The sequence below is a fragment of the Coregonus lavaretus genome (genome assembly GCF_964263955.1).
Source record: "Coregonus lavaretus genome assembly, chromosome: 1".
NCBI lineage: Eukaryota > Metazoa > Chordata > Actinopteri > Salmoniformes > Salmonidae > Coregonus > Coregonus lavaretus.
In genome coordinates, this window is record NC_139988.1 from 3,322,400 (window position 1) to 3,345,894 (window position 23,495).

At 44.0% G+C, this 23,495-nt stretch overlaps 1 protein-coding gene across 1 annotated transcript in view; it reads left to right on the top strand.

Annotated features, from left to right (window-relative positions):
• The window catches only part of LOC311118953 (neurexin-1a-beta-like), a gene marked incomplete at both ends in the record, with an annotated part of 435,621 nt that overhangs the window by 251,923 nt on the left and 160,203 nt on the right, over positions 1–23,495 (top strand). Inside the window, one exon of the mRNA XM_084157689.1 lies at positions 83–254. Within this exon, the coding sequence (XP_084013815.1) occupies positions 83–254 (172 nt within the window). The remainder of the gene's footprint in view (positions 1–82; positions 255–23,495) is intronic.

The window sequence follows — 23,495 nt, forward strand, 5'->3', positions numbered from 1 at the left end:
CAACCAAACAACTGCTTTGGAAAATATACATTTCCTTCTGATCTCTAAAACCGTATTTTCTCTTTGTTCTTTGTCTCAACAGGAAAAAGGAAACATTGCAGTTATATTTAATGTTGGAACGGACGACATAAATATCGAGGAGACAGCAAAGTTTGTAAATGATGGAAAGTACCATATAGTGAAGTTTACACGGAGTGGCGGTAATGCCACCCTACAGGTGGATGACCTACCTGTCATAGAGCGCTATCCAACAGGTAAGACACCCACGCCTTATTACCTTCCCAGCATCCTCTGCTGTCAGTGCTCTGTACCACAGTTTGAATGTACCTGTACTTTAAATGACCAAGAAGGGTAGCCTAACTGTTGTCAGGAAAAGGTTGAATAAATGTTGGGATATTTTAAAATGGTGTATGAAATGTTTTTGGTTGGTGTGTCTTAAATATACTGTGCTTCTTTCTCATAATAATATAATCCGGTTTTTATACAGTATCCTTTAAAATGACAACATGTCAGTAGAACGATGACTGTTGTGTTGAGAAGGCTTTAAATGTCAACACTTGGGGTCTTGAATTCACAACATTTGAACTGCTAAAAGGCTTTGACAAAGGCTACAGAGGATTCAAGTCAGATTAATTATTTAACATGTCTCGTTATATGTGACAGCGTTTGTCATGTCCCCACATATAGTCTACTCTAACCAGGAAGTGAACATTTTCTGTTACCCAGGAACACCCGTAGCTTTCACTGAAGTAAGTCAAGACAGCAAATTGAAATGGCCAAATTCTAGTGGATAATTAAGTATTTACCCATATTTAAATGGTGAAATTATGGCATGGGGTGGCATTTTATTTCCATGGCAATTTCCTACTGTCCACTAGGGGTAACGCAAGCGTCTATTAGCATCTAGCTTAAACCGTGAGCTACAGCTCAGAGGATCGTGGGTTCAATCCCAGTGCTAGTTTTGTTTTGTAATTTTTAGTTTTCTATTTTAACCCTATCCCAAACCTTAACGCTTACCTTAACCACTCGGAATCAATGCCTAAACTTAACCCTGATGCCTAAATCTCAGAATTAATCAATTTAACCCTAATGCCAAAATTTCGGAGTGAAATCCTAATTTCAACCGTCGAGGTTAGTTTCAGTGTAACTTGTTTGACTGACAGCTAACATACGTCAAAATATGCCGTAATTAAAACGGCAACACACTCCATAATCTATAGACGGCACCACAGATGGCCCCATATGCAATAATTAAAAGGGCCAGCCATGCCATATCTCTGTTGCTGCAAGTATGCAAGTTTCTTTGGAGATTGTGTTGCAAAATCGTCTACTCTAAACAAATGTAACAGTAAAATGAATTCACAGGATACAGTATGTTCTTAAAATCCCATTAATTGACATAACGGTTGGAATATTGGAACTGGCATGTCACTTTCTGTGATGTCACTTCCTGTAAATATTAATGTCTATCCTCTGGACAAATATTATGTAGGGAGACTCAATGATTATCTATGTTTGCCTGCAACAGCAAACAGTTTCACTGTATTCTTATGGTATAAAGATGTATAAGATATAATATGAACATATTACCCACTCAATATGAACATACTACCCACTCTCTGTCATGACAGTTCTCAGGAAAATAGCTTTTGGAAGAAGGAACTAGTTTATAGGAGAGGGGCCTAAAACAAGGGGAGGGCTTGAGTAATGCGAAAGGGGCCTTGCTCATATGGGTGGAGCCTGCCTCGTATGTGAAGAGCCTGGTACAGAGGGGAGGGGCCTAGCTCATAGGATCAGGATTGCCTGAGTCTAACTCAACCATCTTGGCATGAGGATTTCAACCTGTCTCCCCCTCCTCTCCTCCTTCTGTAATGTTTGTTGACCTTTTCAGACGGCCCAGTGCTTTCACCAACACTAAAGAGGGTTTTATGGCTGGGGACAGATTAGCTCGTCACTCCTCGCCTCAGGTAGACAGGGAAATTAATGTCTTGTGATGTGCAGCGAACATGGAGGAACACAGAATACACCGCAGGGTTAATAGACTGATGGCTCTATAGTTGCTATAGGATCTATGGTTGCTATAGGATCTTAGCTCTGCAATAGAGAGACTCACTGTTCCACAGACACACAGACAGAAAAACACAGACAGACAGACAGAAACACACACACACAGAAACACACACACACACACACACACACACACACACACACACACACACAAACACACACACACACACACATTAATACTGTAAATCTTTCGGATACTTGAACAGATAGATATAGCTTTTTATTTAGTCTTAAGACAGCCCTTTTGGGGCACAAAAAAAAAAGAAGAAGATTCCTCGCTGCACAGAGAAACTTCTAAAAGGAAGTAGATTAATTTAGTTGAAGGTTGGTTAGCTCTCTAATGAATTCAGAGCTTTCATTTTGTGTGAGGGGAGGAGTAATAACTAACCAACGATATACCTCAATGGCAGACTAAACTCACCGGCTCAATAGAGGAAAACATAGACAAAACAAAGAATAAAGAAAACATAACTAAACACATTTCAATAACAACAACTCCTGAATGTCTTTGAGTCAGAATTAATTGGCTGTCTAAATCTGCAATCGGACTGAAGCCAATCATTTGCTAAATAAAATATCTCATTTTACTTGAATTAATTTGTTACCATTTGTTTCAGTGGTATAACAAAAAATGTCTAGAAGGCAATTATGTCATTGTTATTATTTAAATAAGGACACAATCGATAAGACTTCATATCATTGAATTCTAATTAAAATACTTGTCAGCTAAACATTCACTTTCAGATATAATTTTCTGTTTTATTACCTAGCTACTATATTGGAATGACCTTCATTATCAAACATGCAATTAAATAACATGTAAAAGAGTTACTACTTGGAATTGATTAAAGATAACAAGTGTAGCTACAGCTTGTTTCCAATTGAAATGGTTTCTATAGCCATGGCCAATTACACATTAGATGGCGTAGTAGTGCATTTCTGTTTTTGTCGTGTGTCTGTAAATAGCCTGTAAATACCCTGTTTTTTTTGGAATTTTCGTACATATTTCCCTATCAGACTTTTCATCCTTCTACAAAATATACTTTCCTGCAACCCGCCTCACTCAATGTGGAACGGATTCTATTATTGACTTACCTTTTATCTAGAATCTCCAGTTGAAACTAGCTAGCCAGCTAACTAGCTACTTGCTATTAGCCACAGTTAGCGGTATTTCACCCAGAACATTGGATTTTTTTTCTGCGGGATTAATTTAATCACTGGACATTAATCACCGGATCGCAACTAGCTAGCCGCAACCGAATGGATGTTGCTGTCTGGCTAATCACCACTGCCCCCGATGCAAGCACCAGTTAGCCTCGAGCTAGCCTAGATCCAGGCTCATATCTACCTCTAGGTGTACCGGACGGGAGTAGCCAGCTAACTAGCTACTTGCTATCAGCTACCGTTAGCGGTTTTTCACCATTGTCCGTGGCCTGCACCACTCACCAGCCAGCTCTAGTCTGGACTATTATTCGGCCAGTCTGCACAGCGCGTTATCGACCCAGAACATATCAGTTTTTCTGCCGGAATCACTGAATCACTGGACCTTTAACTCCGGATTCATCGCTACCAGCTAGCTGCAACAAAATGGACGCTGTGGTCTGGCTTATCATCCTGAGCTAGGCCCATCTCCCGGCTATCTACCTCTCTGTCAACCGGACGGGACCACCTAGTGTTGACACGGAGCCCCGCCGATCCTACACGACTGGTCTGCCGACGAAATCGTCTGATGTGGTTACGACGTCGACCACGAAGATTCCATCTGCTAGCCCCGGCCCGCTAGCACACGCTAGCCGTGGCCTCTTACTCGCTAGTGCTTTAGCAGCCTCCGAACTATCCTATTGCTGTTCACCGGACCTTATAATAACTCCGCTATACAGCTGATGTCTGCTGGACTGTTCCTTTTTACGGTACTACATCCTGTTTATGTTTAGCCTCAGCCCAAACATGGTTAGCTTATTGTTGTTTCGGTTATTTCTAATTGTACTATTTCACTGTAGATCCCCCAGCCCAGCTAAACCTGCCTTAGATAGCTCCTTTGTCCCACCCCCCATACACGCGGAGACCGACTCAATTGGTGCCTCCAGTGATGCTATCTCTTTCATTGTTACCCAACGCTTAGGTTTACCTCCACTTTACTCATATCCTTCCATATCCTTGTCTGTACATAATGCCCTGAATCTTTTCTACAACACCCGGAAATCTGCCCCCTTTATTCTATGTACCCAACGCACTAGAAGACCAGTTCTTAAAGCCTTTAGCCGTATCCTTATTCTAGTCCTCCTCTGTTCCTCTGGTGATGTAGAGGCTAACCCAGGCCCTGCAGCCCTCAGTATCACTCCTACTCCCCAGGCACTATCATTTGCTGACTTCTGTAATCGCAAAAGTCTTGGTTTCTTACACGTAAATATCAGAAGTCTACTTCCTAAGTTTGAGTTATTCACTGCGTTAGCACACTCCGCCAACCCTGATGTTCTAGCAGTGTCTGAATCCTGGCTCAGGAAGGCCACCAAAAATTCTGAAATTTCCATCCCCAACTATAACATTTTCCGTCTAGATAGAACTGCCAAAGGGGGTGGAGTTGCAATCTACTGTAGAGATAGCCTGCAGAGCTTTATCATACTATCCAGGTATGTGCCCAAACAGTTTGAGCTTCTACTTCTAAAAATCCACCTTTCCAGAAATAAGTCTCTCACTGTTGCCGCTTGCTACAGACCCCCCTCAGCCCCCAGCTGTGCCCTGGACACCATATGTGAATTGATTGCCCCCCATTTATCCTCAGAGTTCGTACTGCTTGGTGACCTAAATTGGGATATGCTTAATACCCCGGCCATCCTACAATCCAAACTAGATGCCCTCAATCTCACGCGAATTATCAACGAACCTACCAGGTACAACCCTAAATCCGTAAACATGGGTACCCTCATAGATATCATCCTGACTAACATACCCTCTAAATACACCTCAGCTGCCTTATTGCCTGCGTCCGTAACGGGTCCGCGGTCAAACGACCACCCCTCATCACTGTCAAACGCTCCCTAAAACACTTTAGCGAGCAGGCCTTCCTAATTGACCTGGCCCAGGTATCCTGGATGGATATAGATCTCATTCCGTCAGTAGAGTATGCCTGGTTGTTCCTTAAAAGTAATTTCCTCTCAATCTTAAATAAACATGCCCCATTCAAAAAATACAGAACTAAGAACCGATATAGCCCCTGGTTCTCCTCAGACTTGACTGCCCTTGACCAGCACAAAAAAATCCTGTGGCGTACTGCATTAGCATCAAATAACCCCCGCGATATGCAACTTTTCAGGGAAGTTAGGAACCAATATACACAAGCAGTCAGGAAAGCAAAGACTAACTTTTTCAAACAGAAATGTGCATCCTGTAGCACTAACTCCAACAAGTTTTGGGACACTGTAAAGTCCATGGAGAATAAGAGCACTTCCTCCCAGTTGCCCACTGCACTGAGGCTAGGAAACACTATCACCACCGATAAATCTACAATAATCGAGAATTTCAACAAGCATTTTGCTACAGCTGGCCATGCTTTCCATCTGGCTACCACTACCCCGGCCACCAACTCTGCACCCTCCGCTGCAACTTGCCCATGCCCCCCCCCCCCCCCCCCCCCCGCTTCTCCTTCACACAAATTCAGACAGCTGATGTTCTGAAAGAGCTGCAAAATCTGGACCCCTACAAATCAGCTGGGCTAGACAATCTGGACCCTTTCTTTCTAAAACTAGCCGCCGAAATTGTCGCAACCCCTATTACTAGTCTGTTCAACCTCTCTTTCATAACGTCTGAGATCCCCAGAGATTGGAAAGCTGCCGCGGTCATCCCCCTCTTCAAAGGGGGTGACACTCTAGATCCAAACTGCTACAGACCTATATTTTACATTTACATTTTAGTCATTTAGCAGACGCTCTTATCCAGAGCGACTTACAGGAGCAATTAGGGTTAAGTGCCTTGCTCAAGGGCACATTTACGTCATTTAGCAGACGCTCTTATCCAGAGCGACTACAAATTGGTGCATTCACCCTATAGCCAGTGGGATAACCACTTTACAATTATACTTTTTTTTTTTTTGGGGGGGGGGGGGGTAGAAGGATTACTTTATCCTATCCCAGGTGTTCCTTAAAGAGGTGGGGTTTCAAATGTCTCCGGAAGGTGGTGAGTGACTCCGCTGTCCTGGCGTCGTGAGGGAGCTTGTTCCACCATTGGGGTGCCAGAGCAGCGAACAGCTTTGACTGGGCTGAGCGGGAACTATGCTTCCGCAGAGGAAGGGGAACCAGCAGGCCAGAGGTGGATGAACGCAATGCCCTCGCCTGGGTGTAGGGACTGATCAGAGCCTGAAGGTACGGAGGTGCCGTTCCCCTCACTGCTCCATAGGCAAGCACCATGGTATTGTAACGGATGCGAGCTTCAACTGGAAGCCAGTGGAGTGTGCGGAGGAGGGGGGTGACGTGAGAGAACTTGGGAAGGTTGAACACCAGACGGGCTGCGGCATTCTGGATGAGTTGTAGGGGTTTAATGGCACAGGCAGGGAGCCCAGCCAACAGCGAGTTGCAGTAATCCAGACGGGAGATGACAAGTGCCTGGATTAGGACCTGTGCCGCTTCCTGTGTAAGGCAGGGTCGTACTCTCCGAATGTTGTAGAGCATGAACCTGCAGGATCGGGTCACCGCCTTGATGTTGGCGGAGAACGACAGGGTGTTGTCCAGGGTCACGCCAAGGCTCTTCGCACTCTGGGAGGAGGACACAACGGAGTTGTCAACCGTGATGGCGAGATCATGGAACGGGCAGTCCTTCCCCGGGAGGAAGAGCAGCTCCGTCTTGCCAGGGTTCAGCTTGAGGTGGTGATCCGTCATCCATACTGATATGTCTGCCAGACATGCAGAGATGCGATTCGCCACCTGGTTATCAGAAGGGGGAAAGGAGAAGATTAGTTGTGTATCGTCAGCGTAGCAATGATAGGAGAGGCCATGTGAGGATATGACAGAGCCAAGTGACTTGGTGTATAGGGAGAAAAGGAGAGGGCCTAGAACTGAGCCCTGGGGGACACCAGTGGTGAGAGCACGTGGTGCGGAGACAGCTTCTCGCCACGCCACTTGGTAGGAGCGACCGGTCAGGTAGGACGCAATCCAGGAGTGAGCCGCGCCGGAGATGCCCAGCTCGGAGAGGGTGGAGAGGAGGATCTGATGGTTCACTGTATCAAAGGCAGCAGACAGGTCTAGAAGGACAAGAGCAGAGGAGAGAGAGTTAGCTTTAGCAGTGCGGAGAGCCTCCGTGACACAGAGAAGAGCAGTCTCAGTTGAATGACCAGTATCCATCCTGCCCTGCCTTTCGAAAGTATTTGAAAGCCAAGTTAACAAACAGATCACCGACCATTTCGAATACCACCGTACCTTCTCCGCTATGCAATCCGGTTTCCGAGCTGGTCATGGGTGCACTTCAGCCACGCTCAAGGTCCTAAACGATATTATAACCGCGATTGATAATAGACAGTACTGTGCAGCCTTCTTCATCGACCTGGCCAAGGCTTTCGACTCTGTCAACCACCGCATTCTTATTGGCAGACTAAATAGCCTTGGTTTCTCAAATGACTGCCTCGCCTGGTTCACCAACTACTTCTCAGATAGAGTTCAGTGTGTCAAATCGGAGGGCCTGTTGTCTGGACCTATGGCAGTCTCTATGGGGGTGCCACAGGGTTCAATTCTTGGGCCGACACTTTTCTCCGTGTATATCAATGATGTCGCTCTTGCTGCTGGTGACTCTCAGATCCACCTCTACGCAGACGACACCATTTTGTATACATCTGGCCCTTCATTGGACACTGTGTTAACAAACCTCCAAACGAGCTTCAATGCCATACAACACTCCTTCAGTAGCCTCCAACTGCTCTTAAACACTAGTAAAACTAAATGTATGCTTTTCAACCGAACGCTGCTGGCACCCGCCCACCCGACTAGAATCACCACTCTCGACGGGTCTGACCTAGAGTATGTGGACAACTACAAATACCTAGGTGTCTGGTTAGACTGTAAACTCTCCTTCCAGACTCACATAAAGAATCTCCAATCCAAAGTTAAATCTAGAATCGGCTTCCTATTTCGCAACAAAGCCTCCTTCACTCATGCTGCCAAACATGCCCTCGTAAAACGGACTATCCTACCGATCCTTGACTTCGGCGATGTCATTTACAAAATAGCCTCCAACACTCTACTCAGCAAACTGGATGTAGTCTATCACAGTGCCATCTGTTTTGTCTCCAAAGCCCCATACACTACCCACCACTGTGACCTGTACGCTCTTGTTGGCTGGTCCTCACTACATGTTCGTCGTCAAACCCACTGGCTCCAGGCCATCTATAAATCACTGCTAGGCAAATCCCCGCCTTATCTTAGCTCATTGGTCACCATAGCAGCACCCACCCGTAGTATGCGCTCCAGCAGGTATATCTCACTGGTCATTCCCAAAGCCAACACCTCCTTTGGCCGCCATTCCTTCCAGTTCTCTGCTGCCAATGACTGGAACGAAATGCAAAAATCTCTGAAGCTGGAGACTCTTATCTCCCTCACTAACTTTAAGCATCAGTTGTCAGAGCACCTTACCGATCACTGCACCTGTACACAGCCCATCTGAAATTAGCCCACCCAACTACCTCATCCCTATATTGTTATTTATTTTGCTCTTTTGCACCCCAGTATCTCTATTTGCACATAATCTCTTGCACATCTAGCATTCCAGTGTTAATACTATTGTAATTATTTTGCACTATAGCCTATTTATTGCCTTACCTCCATAACTTGCTACATTTGCACACACTGTATAGATATTTTCTGTTGTATTTTTGACTTTATGTTTTTTTACCCCATATGTAACTCTGTGTTGTTTTTATCGCACTGCTTTGCTTTATCTTGGCCAGGTCGCAGTTGTAAATGAGAACTTGTTCTCAACTGGCTTACCTGGTTAAATAAAGGTGAAATAAAAACAATTTTAAAAATGGTGAATGCAGACAGACACATCTTATTCAGAAGCTTTGGTTGGTCTTTTTATAGATCTCGATCAAAAAAACAAGGCACGTATTATGATTTCTCCCAAACTCACATAACACTGTTTATTTTCTTTCTTCATTTTGACATGGAGTTCAGTATAATGTCCTGAAATGAATACAACTTTCCGACAAAAGTTTTTCAAAGTCATCGCAATAAATTAAAACATAAATCATGAGAGAGATGAATTAGATTTTGTGCCAATTAGTCAGAACTTGACTCTTATATTTCACATCTAGCACAATAAAAGCACGTGATGGTTACATAGTATTATACAACGACATAGCAAAGACAGTCCTACTGGTGTCACTCATTATAATTCTATGAAAGGAAATCATTATATAAAATAACATCAAACATGGATATGCACTCAATATCATGGTACCGCAATATACAGTGAGGGAAAAAAGTATTTGATCCCCTGCTGATTTGGTACGTTTGCCCACTGACAAAGAAATGAGCAGTCTATAATTTTAATGGTAGGTTTATTTGAACAGTGAGAGACATAATAACAGCAACAAAATCCAGAAAAACGCATGTCAACATTTTTATAAATTGATTTGCATTTTAATGAGGGAAATAAGTATTTGACCCCCTCTCAATCAGAAAGATTTCTGGCTCCTAGGTGTCTTTTATACAGGTAACGAGCTGATATTAGGAGCACACTCTTAAAGGGAGTGCTCCTAATCTCAGCTTTATCTCCCGAGTGGCGCAGTGGTCTAAGGCACTGCATCACAGTGCTAGCTGTGCCACTAGAGATCCTGGTTCGAATCCAGGCTTTGTCGTAGCCGGCCGCGACCGGGAGACCCATGGGGCGGCGCACAATTGGCCAATGGTCGTCCAGGGTAGGGGAGGGAAAGGCCGGCAGGGATGTAGAGCATGGCGTTACCAACGCCAGGGTTGTGGGTTCGATTCCCACGGGGGGCCAGTATAAAAAATAATGTATGCACTCACTAACTGTAAGTCGCTCTGGATAAGAGCGTCTGCTAAATGACTAAAATGTAAAAATTTAAATGTTGTTACCTGTATAAATGACACCTGTCCACAGAAGCAATCAATCAATCAGATTCCAAACTCTCCACCATGGCCAAGACCAAAGAGCTCTCCAAGGATGTCAGGAACAAGATTGTAGACCTACACAAGGCTGGAATGAGCTACAAGACCATCACCAAGCAGCTTGGTGAGAAGGTGACAACAGTTGGTGCGATTATTCGCAAATGGAAGAAACACAAAAGACCTGTCAATCTCCCTCGGCCTGGGGCTCCATGCAAGATCTCACCTCGTGGAGTTGCAATGATCATGAGAACGGTGAGGAATCCGCCCAGAACTACACGGGAGGATCTTATCAATGATCTCAAGGCAGCTGGGACCATAGTCACCAAGAAAACAATTGGTAACACACTACGCCGTGAAGGACTGAAATCCTGCAGCGTCCGCAAGGTCCCCCTGCTCAAGAAAGCACATATACAGGGCCGTCTGAAGTTTGCCAATGAATATCTGAATGATTCAGAGGAGAACTGGGTGAAAGTGCTGTAGTCAGATGAGACCAAAATCGAGCTCTTTGGCATCAACTCAACTCGCCGTGTTTGGAGGAGGAGGAATGCTGCCTATGACCCCAAGAACACCATCCCCACCGTCAAACATGGAGGTGGAAACATTATGCTTTGGGGGTATTTTTCTGCTAAGGGGACAGGACAACAAAGGGACGATGGACGGGGCCATGTACCGTCAAATCTTGGGTGAGAACCTCCTTCCCTCAGCCAGGGCATTGAAAATGGGTCGTAGATGGGTATTCCAGCATGACAATGACCCAAAACACACGGCCAAGGCAACAAAGGAGTGGCTCAAGAAGAAGCACATTAAGGTCCTGGAGTGGCCTAGCCAGTCTCCAGACCTTAATCCCATAGAAAATCTGTGGAGGGAGCTGTAGGTTCGAGTTGCCAAACGTCAGCTCGAAAACCTTAATGACTTGGAGAAGATCTGCAAAGAGGAGTGGACAAAATCCCTCCTGAGATGTGTGCAAACCTGGTGGCCAACTACAAGAAACGCCTGACCTCTGTGATTGCCAACAAGGGTTTTGCCACCAAGTACTAAGTCATGTTTGCAAAGGGGTCAAATACTTATTTCCCTCATTAAAATGCAAATCAATTTATAACATTTTTGACATGCGTTTTCTGGATTTTGTTTGTTGTTATTCTGTCTCTCACTGTTCAAATAAACCTACCATTACAAAATCAGCAGGGGATCAAATACTTTTTTCCCTCACTGTAAGTCCTTTTGAAAAGTGGGGGGGTTCCCAGAACCAACAGACACACATTCAAATCAACGTATAGTTGTTTGGAGATGAGATGGAATGTCTCATTTGATTCTGATGGACAGAGATTAGTGCCATTTCTTACCAGATTCAAGTGTTAACTGATAGTTAACTACCGATCAAATATGAATGAGTTTAGCTAAACACAAATAGGACAACGTCCTACATAAATGGTGTCTGTGTGAGGATTATCTGAACAGAACAGGATTTATCCACGCCCACCTCCCTCTCTGTCGCTCTGTACTATACAGCATCCCTCTCCCTTACCCCCCAGCCCTCTGCCCCATTCATAATCTATATTATTCCTCTATAGTTTGATGAGCCATCATTAATGCCTCGGGTCAGTCTGGTTGCGTCCAAAATGGCACCTTATTCCCTACATAGGATTCCTATTCCCTATTCCCTATATAGTGGCACTCCACTGGCTTCCAGACGACGTTTGCATCCACTACCAGACCATGGAGCAGCAAGAGGAACTACCCCTCCCTACCTTCAGGCTAAAAACCGTACACCCCAACCCGGGCACTCTGTTCTGTCACTTCTGGTCTCTTGGCCCACCTACCCATACGGGAGGGCAGATCCTGCTCAGCCCAGTCAAAGCTCTTCTCTGTTCTGGCACCTCATTGGTGAAAAAATAGTTTTCCTGAATTTGCACATGACCCCCCAAAAGAGAAGGAGAAGGAGAGAGAGAGGGCGAGAGAGAGGGAGAGAGAGAGAGAGGGCGAGAGAGAGAGGGCGAGAGAGAGGGAAAGAGAGGGAGAATGAGAGAGAGAGAGAGAGAGAGAGAGAGAGAGAGAGAGAGAGAGAGAGAGAGAGAGAGAGAGAGAGAGAGAGAGAGAGAGAGAGAGAGAGAGAGAGAGAGAGAGAGAGAGAGAGAGAGAGAAAGAGCCGTGGGTGAGACAGGAATGCAGCTTCAGCCCCACCCTCTTCAACATATATATCAACGAATTGGCGAGGGCACTAGAACAGTCTGCAGCATCCGGCCTCACCCTACTAGAATCTGAAGTCTACTGTTTGCTGATGATCTGGTGTTTCTGTCCCCAACCAAGGAGGGCCTACAGCAGCACCTAGATCTTCTGCACAGATTCTGTCAGACCTGGGCCCTGACATTAAATCTCAGTGCGAAAAAATTATGGTGTTCCAAAAAAGGTCCAGTTGTCTGGACCACAAATATAAATTCCATCTAGACACCATTGCCTTAGAGCACACAAAAAGCTATACATACCTCTGCCTAAACATCAGAACCACAGGTAACTTTCACAAAGCTGTGAACGATCTGAGAGACAAGGCAAGAAGGGCCTTCTATGCCATCAAAAGGAACATACAATTCGACATACCAATTAGAATCAGGCTAAAAATACTTGAATCAGTTATAGAACCCATTGCACTTTATGGTTGTGAGGTCTGGGGTCCGCTCACCAGCCAAGAATTTACTAAATTGCACAAACACCAAATTGAGACTCTGCATGCAGAATTCTGAAAAAATGTCCCCGTGTACAACGTAAAACCCAAATAATGTATGTAGAGCAGAATTAGGCGATACCCGCTAATGATCAAAATCCAGAAAATTGCCATTAAATTCTACAACCACCTAAAAGGAAGTTTGTTCTCTCTCGCCCTCTCTCTCTCCTTCTCTTTTGGGGGGTCATGTGCAAGTGTTGATTCAAACCTTCCATAACAAAGTCATCACCTACAGAGAGATGAACCTAAAGAAGAGTCCCCTAAGCAAGCTGGTCCTGGGGCTCTGTTCACAAACACAAACAGACCCCACCGAGCCCCAGGACAGCAACATTAGACCCAACCAAATCATGAGAAAACAAAAAGATAATTACTTGACAGATAGGAAAGTATTAACAGAAAAACAGATCAAACTAGAATGCTATTTGGCCCTAAACAGAGTACATAGTGGCAGAATACCTGACCACTGTGACTGACCCAAACTTAAGGAAAGCTTTGACTATGTACAGACTCAGTGAGCATAGCCTTGCAATTGAGAAAGGCTGCCGTAGGCAGACCTGGCTCTCAAGAGAAGACACGCTATGTGCATACTGCCCACAAAATTAGGTGGAAACTGAGCTGCACTTCCTAACCTCCTGCAAAATTTATGACCATATTAGAGACACATATTTCCCTCAAAATTACACAGACCCACAAATAATTTGAAAACAAACCCCAATTCTGATAAACTCCCTTATCTATTGGGTGAAATACCACAGTGTACCATCACTGCAGCAAGACTTGTGACATGTTGCCACAAGAAAAGGGCAACCAGTGAAGAACAAACACCATTGTAAATACAACCCATATTTATGTTTATTTCTTTTCCATTTTGTACTTTAACTATTTGCATATTGTTACAACACTGGATATATACACAATATGACATTTGAAATGTATTTATTCTTTTGGAACCTTTGTGATTGTAATGTTTACTGTTCATTATAAATGCTGTACATTTATTTCATTGTGTATTTCACTTTTGTTATTATCTATTTAACTTTTTTTGGCAATGTTAACACACGTTTCCCATGCCAATAACGCCCCTTAAATTGAATTGAATTGAGAGAGAGAGAGAGAGAGAGAGAGAGAGAGAGAGAGAGAGAGAGAGAGAGAGAGAGAGAGAGAGGAGAGAGAGAGAGAGAGAGAGAGAGAGAGAGAGAGAGAGAGAGAGAGAGAGAGGAAGACAACAGGCTAAAAGGTTGAAGGAATGGAGGGAGACCACCATGAGAGCGAGAGACAAACAGAGAGAAAGAGCGAGACAGAGGGGATGAAGGAGAACAGATTGGATGGGATGGAGGGGACCACAATTATGTAAATATGAAAAGCGGGGGGGGGAATAATTGCACCACTTGTGCCTCTAAACAGCTCCCTCATGTAAACTCATGAAAAAGTCACATTCTGCCGACTTAACAAGCCATTAGATTGTCCTTAGCCCAATTTATCAGAGGCTATTGTGCATCCCAAATGACACCCTGACTTCCCCTATATAGTATTTACATTTTAGTCATTTAGCAGACACTCTTACCCAGAGCGACTTCACGTGTTTTTGTTTTGTTTTTGTTTCCCCGTGGGAATCAGGGTTGTGGGTTTGATTCCCCGTGGGAATCAAACCCACAACCCTGGCGTTGCAAGAGCCATGCTCTACCAACTGAGCTACACGGGTCTCTCTTCCCCTCTAGTATGTAGTACTATGGGCCCTGGTCAAGAGTAGTGCACTATAACGGGAATATGGTGCCATTTGGGAGGCAAGCACATCATTTTTATTATGTGGAGAACATGCAGCCTCAGAAATGTGACCCTCCTCCTGCTGCAGAGTCTGGGCCATGGAAGTAATACCATTACAATGGTGCTGTCAAGCCCAGAGGGTACTGTAGCAGTAGCAGGGTAGTACACCACTCTATTGGGAGAACTGCTAATGTTGAAAGCCTGTCTAACACAAGGCAGACAAAGTTAATGGAGTAGCCTTATTCTTCTACTTTTATCAGAGCATGATGCACTTAAAAAGATACCCTCTCTCTCTCTCTCTCTCTCCATCCCTCCCGCTCTCTCTTTAACTCTGGTCTATCTTCCCCTCTCTCTCTCTTTCTCTCTCTCTCTCTCTCTCTCTCTCTCTCTCTCTCTCTCTCTCTCTCTCTCTCTCATCCCTCTCTCTCTTTAACTCTCTCTCCTCTCTCTCTCTCTCTCTCTCTCTCTCTCTCTCTCTCTCTCTCTCTCTCTCTCTCTCTCTCTCTCTCTCTCTCTCTCTCTCTCTCATCCCTCTCTCTCTTAACTCTGGTCTCTCTTCCCCCTCTCTCTCTCTCTCTCTCTCTTTAACTATTGTCTCTCTTCCCCCCCCCTCTCTCTCTCTCTCTCTCTCTCTCTCTCTCTCTCTCTCTCTCTCTCTCTCTCTCTTTAACTCTGGTCTATCTTCCTCTCTCTCTCTCTCTCTCCTCTCTCTCTCTCTCTCTCTTAACTCTGGTCTATCTTCCCCCCTCTCTCCTCTCTCTCTCTCTCTCTCTCTCTCTCTCTTTCTCTCTCTCTCTCTCTCTCTCTCTCTCTCTCTCTCTCTCTCTCTCTCTCATCCCTCTCTCTCTTTAACTCTGGTCTCTCTTCCCCTCTCTCTCTCTCTCTCTTTAACTATTGTCTCTCTTCCCTCTCTCTCTCTCTCTCTCTCCTCTTTAACTATTGTCTCTTTCCTCTCTCTTCTCTCTCTCTCTCTCTCTTCGTCTCTCTCTCTCTCTCTCTCTCTCTCTCTCTTCTCTCTCTCTCCATCCCTCCCTCTCTCTCTTTAACTCTGGTCTCTCTTCCCCCCTCTCTCTTTCCATCCCTCCCTCTCTCTCTTTAGCTCTGGTCTCTCTTCCCCCCCCCCTCTCTCTCTCTCTCTCTCTCTTTCTCTCTCTCTCTCTCTCTCTCTCTCTCTCTCTCCATCCCTCCCTCCCTCTCTCTCTTTAACTCTGGTCTCTCTTCCCTCTCTCTCTCTCTCCATCCCTCCCTCTCACTCTTAGCTCTGGTCTCTCTTCGTCTCTCTCTCTCTCCTCTCTCTCTCTTCTCTCTCTCTCTCTCTCTCTCTCTCTCTCTCTCTCCTCTCTCTCTCCTCTCAATCAATTTCAATTTAAGGGGGCTGTATTGCATGGGAAACAAATGTTAACATTGCCAAATCAAGTGAAATAGATAATAAACAAAAGTGAATTAACAATAATACTATTAACAGTAAGCATTACACTCAAACAAGTTACAAAAGAATAAAGACATTTCAAATGTCATATTATGTCTCTATACAGTGGTGTAATGATGTGCAAATAGTTGAAGTACAAAAAGGAAAATAAATAAACATAAAATATAGGTTGTATTTACAATGGTGTTTGTTCTTCACTCGTTTCCCTTTTCTTGTGGCAACAGGTCACAAATATTGCTGCAGTGATGGCACCTGTGGTATTTCACCCAATAGATATGGGAGTTTAACAATATTGGATTTGTTTTCGAAATCTTTGTGGATCTCTGTAATCTGAGGGAAATATGTCAGGTATTCTGCCACTGTGTACTCTCTGTTTAGGGCCAAATAGCATTGTAGTTTGCTCTTTTTAAAAAAAAAATCTTTCCAATGTGTTAAGTAATTATATTTTTGTTTTCTCATGATTTGGTAAGATCTACTTGTGTTGCTGCCCTGGGGCTCTGTGGGGTCTGTTTGTGTTTGTGAACAGAGCCCCAGGACCAGCTTGCTTAACCTCTTTTCAATTTTTCAATTTTCACCTAATGACATACCCAAATCTAACTGCTTGTAGCTCAGGACCTGAAGCAAGGATATGCATATTATTGACACCATTTGAAAGGAAACAGTTTTAAGTTTGTGGAAATGTGAAATTAATGTAGGAGAATATAACACATTAGATCTGGTAAAAGATAATACATACATAAAAGCTGTGTTTCTTTTGTTTTTTGGGGGGTCATGTTTGAAATGCAAGAGAAAGGCCACAATATAATATTGCAGTTTAGGCACAATTTAGATTTTGGCCACTAGATGGCAGCCGTGTGTGGGCAAAGTTTCAGATTGATCCAGTGAAGCATTGCTATACTGGACTATTTTGTATCAAGTCTTCCCAAATGTTCCAAATTGGTCAATTGATACATTTTCAAGTACATAACTTTAGAGAACATATAAAAAATGATATGGTAATACAAAATGTAAGTTTACACACTCCCAGGAATGTCATACATGATGGATCATTAGCTTATGCACTAACTTTCACACATCTAGATGGCCGGGCAGTGTGGGTGTGGAGCCAGAGACAGCAGGGGTTCAAACTGTAGAACCCAGTTCCTACATTTGAATATAAAAATGGATTTTATCAAACAAAACTATACTACATTTTATCTCTGGGACCCTTAGGATGACAAATCAGAGCAAGATTACTGAATGTAAGTACATTATTTACCTTCAGAGGTGAATGTATCAAACCAGTTGCCGTAATACTTTTTTGTTGTTGTGCATTCTCCTCAAACAATACTATGGTATTTTTTTCACTGTAATAGCTACTGTAAATTGAACAGTGCCGTTAGATTAACAAGAATGTAAGCTTTCTGCCCATATAAGACATATCTATGTCCTGGAAAGTTTGCTGTTACTTACAACAGTCATGTTAATCACATCAGCACACGTTAGCTCAACCGTCCTGTATACGGGACACTGATCCCGTAGAGGTTCAGGGAGCTCTCTGTAGGTGATGGCTTTGTTATGGAAGGTTTGGGAATCGCTTCCTTTTAGGTGGTTGTAGAATTTAACAGCTCTTTTCTAGATTTTGATAATTAGCGGGTATCAGCCTAATTCTGCTCTGCATGCATTATTTGGTGTTTTACGTTGTACACTGAGGATACTTTTGCAGAATTCTGCATGTAGATCTCAATTTGGTGTTTGTCCCATTTTGTGAGTTCTTGGTTGGTGAGCAGATCCCAGACCTCACAACCATGAAGGGAAATGGGTTCTATAACTGATACAAGTATTTTTAGCCAGATCCTAATTGGTATGTCAAATTTCATGTTCCTTTTGATGGCATAGAAGGCCCTTCTTGCCTTGTCTCTCAGATCGTTCACAGCTTTGTGAAAGTTACCTGTGGTTCTGATGTTTAGGCTGAGGTATTTATAGTTATTTCAGTGCTCTAGGGCATTGGTGTCTAGATGGAGTTTGTATTTGTGGTCCTGGGAACTGGACCTTTTTTGGAACACCATAATTTTTGTCTTACTGAGATTTACTATCAGGGCCCAGGTCTGACAGAATCTGTGCAGAAGATCTAGGTGCTGCTGTAGGCCTTGGTTGGGGACAGAAGCACCAGATCATCAGCAAACAGTCAAAATTTGACTTCAGATTCTAGTAGGGTGAGGCCGGGTGCTGCAGACTGTTCTAGTGCCCTCAACAATTCGTTGATATCTATGTTGAAGAGGGTGCTGCATCCCTGTCTCACCCCACGGCCCTGTGGAAAGAAATGTGTGTTTTTTTTGCCAATTTTAACCGCACACTTGCTGTTTGTGAATTATAATGTCCCATGTTTTTCCCCCAACACCACTTTCCATCAATTTGTATAGCAGACCCTCATGCCAAAATGAGTTAAAATGAGTTAAAAGCTTTTTTGAAGTCAACAAAGCATGAGAAGATTTTGCCTTTGTTTTGTTTTGTTTGTTTGTCAATTAGGGTGTGCAGGGTGAATACGTAGTCTGTCGTATGGTAATTTAGTAAAAAGCAAATTTTACATTTGCTCAGTACATTGTTTTCACTGAGGAAATGTACGAGTCTGCTGTTAATGATAATGCAGAGGATTTACCCAAGGTTGTTGTTGATGCATATCCCATGGTAGTTATTGCGGTCAAATCTGTCTCCACTTTTGTGGTTTGGGGTGATCAGTCCTTGGTTCCAAATATTGGAGAAGATGCCAGAGCTAAGGATGATGTTAAAGAGTTTAAGTATAGCCAATTGGAATTTGTGGTCTGTATATCTTATCATTTCATTGAGGATACCATCAACACCACAGGCCTTTTTGGGTTGGAGGGTTTGTATTTTGTCCTGTAATTAATTCAATGTAATTGGATCCAGTGGGTTCTGGTAGTCTTTAATAGTTAATTCTAAGATGTATATTTGATCGTGTATATGTTTTTGCTGTTTGTTCTTTGCTATAGGGCCAAAAATATTGGAGAAGTGGTTTACCCATACAACTCCGTGTTGTTTTTTGCATAGTGTGTTCCAATTTTACCAGAAGTGGTTAGAGTCTATGGATTCTTCAATTACATGGTGCTGATTTCTGACATGCTGTTCCTTCTTTTTCCGTAGTGTATTTCTGTATTGTTTTAGTGATTCCCTATAGTGAAGGAGTAGGCTAAGGTTTTCTGGGTCTCTATGTTTTTGGTTGGATAGGTTTCTTAATTTCTTTCTTAGGTGTTTGCATTCTTCATCAAACCATTTGTCATTGTTGTTAATTTTCTCAGGTTTTCTGTTAGATATTTTTAGATTTGATAATAAACTGAGAGGTCAAATATACTGTTCTACTGCCAAGTTTACACCTTCACTATTACAGTGAAATGTTTTGTCCAGGAAGTTGTCTAGAAGGGATTGAATTTGTTGTTGCCTAATTGTTTTTGGGTTGGTTTCTATACTACTTTCCTTCCATCTATAGCATACCTTAATATTATTCAGTTCCTTTGGCTTTGATGCCTCATGATTGAGTATTGCTTTGTTCAAGTAGACTGTGATTTTTGCTGTGATCTGATAGGGTGTTAGTGGGCTGACTGTGAACGCTCTGAGAGACTCTCTCTCTCTCTCTCTCTCTCTCTCTCTCTCTCTCTCTCTCTCTCTCTCTCTCTCTCTCTCTCTCTCTCTCTCTCTCTCTCTCTCTCTCTCTCTCTCTCTCTCTCGCTCTCTCTCTCTCTCTCTCTCTCTCTCTCTCACTCTCTCAATTAAATTACATTAAATTCAAAGCGCTTTATTGGCATGGGAAACATATGTTTACATTGCCAAATCAAGTGAAATAGATAATAAACAAAAGTGAAATATCTCCCTCCCTAGCCTCTCTCTCTCTCTCTATCTCTCCCTCTCCCTCCCAAGCCTCTCTCTCTCCAAAGCCTCTCTCTCTCTCTCTCTCTCTCCCTCTCCCTTCCAAGCCTCTCTCTCTCTTTCCCTCTTCCTCTCCCTCCCAAGCCTCTCTCTCTCCAAAGCCTCTCTCTCTCCAAAGCCTCTCTCTCTCTCTCTCTTCCTCTCCCTCCAAAGCCTCTCTCTCTCTCTCTCTCTCTTCCTCTCCCTCCCAAGCCTCTCTCTCTCACAGGTCTTCTATTGTGTTTACATGTCTTGGTGAAAAAGAGACTGAACCCTATCATTTGGAGAGAGATTACTCTTTTGTCAGAAGATAACTGGGAGGCATAAACATACAAATATAAATTCAGCTTGTCACTAAATACATACAGGAGTCAAAATTCAAAAAATGACAGAATGAGAATGAGAGTTGCTCTCTCCCGCAGCGTGCTCTGCCTCGTCCTACATGACACAGATCTTCCATCCCATGCTCCATCTCTCCTTCCCTCCATCTTTCTTCACCCTCTCTCACTTCCCTGAACTCTCTGTCTTTCTCCTTCCTCTCAGCCCCGGGGGTTTAGAAGAACCAGCATTCTGCCTGACTGCTCTACTGATCGCTCCTATCCTCTGTTCTGCTCCTCTCCTCTGTTCTGCTCCTCTCCTCCGCTCCACTGCTCTCTTCTCAGAAAACAGGCACCGGACCCTCATGGGTGACATACAGTACATGGGTGAAAAAGGTGGCCCAACCAACCAACAGCCTGGCACTGTGCCCCAATTAACCAACAGCCTGCCACTCTGGCCCAACCAACCAACAGCCTGGCACTGTGGCCCAACCAACCAACAGCCTGGCACTGTGGTCCAACCAACCAACAGCCTGTCACTGTGGTCCAATTAACCAACAGTCTGCCACTGTGGTCCAATTAACCAACAGCCTGCCACTGTGGTCCAACCAACCAATAAAACTCTAGACCACCTTTACTCCACACACAGAGACGTGTCCAAAGCTCTCCTTCGCCCTCCATTTGGGAAATCTGACCATAATTATATCCTAGATCCTCTTGATTCCTCCTTACAAGCAAAAACTAAAGCAGGAAGTAGCAGTGACTCGCAAAATGCAGAAGTGGTCAGATGACACAGATTCTAAGCTACAGGACTGTTTTGCTAGCACAGACTGGATTATGTTCCTGGATTCTTCCGATGACATTGAGGAGTACACCACATCAGTCATTGGCTTCATCAATAAATGCATTGATGACGTCGTCCCCACAGTGACAGTACGTACATACCCCAACCAGAAGCCATGGATTTCAGGCAACATCCACACTGAGCTAAAGGGTAGAGCTGCCGCTTTCAAAGAGCGGGACTCTAACCCGGACGCTTATAAGAAGTCCCGCTATGCTCTCCGACGAACCATCAAACAGGCAAAGTGTCAATACAGGACAAAGATTGAATCATACTTAATCGGCTCCAACGCACGTCGGATGTGGTAGGGCTTGCAAACTATTACAGACTACAAAGGCAAGCACAGCTGCGAGCTGCCCAGTAACACGAGCCTACCAGACGAGCTAAATTACTTCTATGCTTGCTTCGAGAAAAGCAACACTGAAGCATGCATGAGAACATCAGCTGTTCCGGACGACTGTGTGATCACACTCTCCATAGCCGATGTGAGTAAGACTTTTAAACAGGTCAACATTCACAAGGCCACAGGGCCAGATGGATTACCAGGAAGTGAACTCCGAAGCATGCGCTGACCAACTGGCAAGTGCCTTCACTGACATTTTCAACCTGTCCCTGACTTAGTCTGTAATACCAACCTGTTTCAAGCAGCCCACCATAGTCCCTGTGCCCAAGAACACTAAGGTATCCTGCCTAAATGACTATTGACACGTTGCACTCACATCTGTAGCCATGAAGTGCTTTGAAAGGCTGGTCATGGCTCACATCAACACCATTATCCAAGAAACCCTAGACCCACTCCAATTTGCATACCGCCCCAACAGATCCACAGATGATGCAACCTCTATTGGACTCCACACTGCGCTTTCACACATGGACAAAAGGAACACCTTTGTGAGAATGCTATTCATTGACTACAGCTCAACGTTCAACACCATAGTGCCCTCAAAGCTCATCACTAAGCTATGGACCCTGGGACTAAACTCCTCTGTCTGCAACTGGATCCTGGACTTCCTGACGGGCCGCCCCCAGGTGGTAAGGGTAGGTAACAACACATCTGCCACAATGATCCTCAACACGGGGGCCCCTCAGTGGTGGGTGCTCAGTCCCCTCCTGTACTCCCTGTTCACCCATGACTGCATTGCCAACACGACTCCAACACCATCATTAACTTTTCTGACGACACAACAGTGGTAGGCCTGATCACTGACAACGATGAGACAGCCTATAGGGAGGAGGTCAGAGACCTGGCCATGTGGTGCCAGGATAACAACCTCACCCTCAATGTGATCAAGACAAAGGAAATGACTGTGGATTACAGGAAAAAGGAGGACCGAGCACACCCCCATTCTCATCGACGGGGCTGTAGTGGAGCAGGTTGAGAGCTTCAAGTTCCTTGGTGTCCACATCACCAACAAACTATCATTGTCCAAACACACCAAGGCAGTCATGAAGAGTGCACGACAAAGCCTATTCCCCCTCAGGAGACTGAAAAGATTTGGCAAGGGTCCTCAGATCCTCAAAAAATTATACAGCTGCACCATCGAGAGAGTCCTGACTGGTTGCATCACTGCCTGGTATGGCAACTGCTCGGCCTCCGACCGCAAGGCACTACAGAGTGTAGTGCGTACGGCCCAGTACATAACTGGGGCCAAAGTTACTGCCATCCAGGACCTCTATACCAATTGCCAAAGACTCCAGCCACCCTAGTCATAGACTGTTCTCTCTCCTACCACACGGCTCTCTCCTACCATTTTCTTATTTTCTTATTTTCTTATTTTCTTATTTTCTTATTTTCTTATTTAATTAAATGTTTTACTTATCTATATTTTACTTAATACGTATTTTTCTTAAAACGACCTGTTGTATTTGGCGCATGTGACAAGTAACATTGTATTTGATTTGATTTGTGGTCCAACCAACCAACAGCCTGCAACTGTCATATAGAAGGGATGAAGGTCTACCAATAACCACACCCTCCCTCCATTCCAAACTGGCTAAGACCCAATATCAATACTACTGTTTTAATCCACTTAGAATATAATGCATGTCCAATACATTGCTCCATTCTAAGTGGTACAACATACTATACAGTGGGGGGAAAAAGTATTTAGTCAGCCACCAATTGTGCAAGTTCTCTCAATTAAAAAGATGAGAGAGGCCTGTAATTTTCATCATAGGTACACGTCAACTATGACAGACAAATTGAGAGAAAAAAAATCCAGAAAATCACATTGTAGGATTTTTAATGAATTTATTTGCAAATTATGGTGGAAAATAAGTATTTGGTCACCTACAAACAAGCAAAATTTCTGGCTCTCACAGACCTGTAACTTCTTCTTTAAGAGGC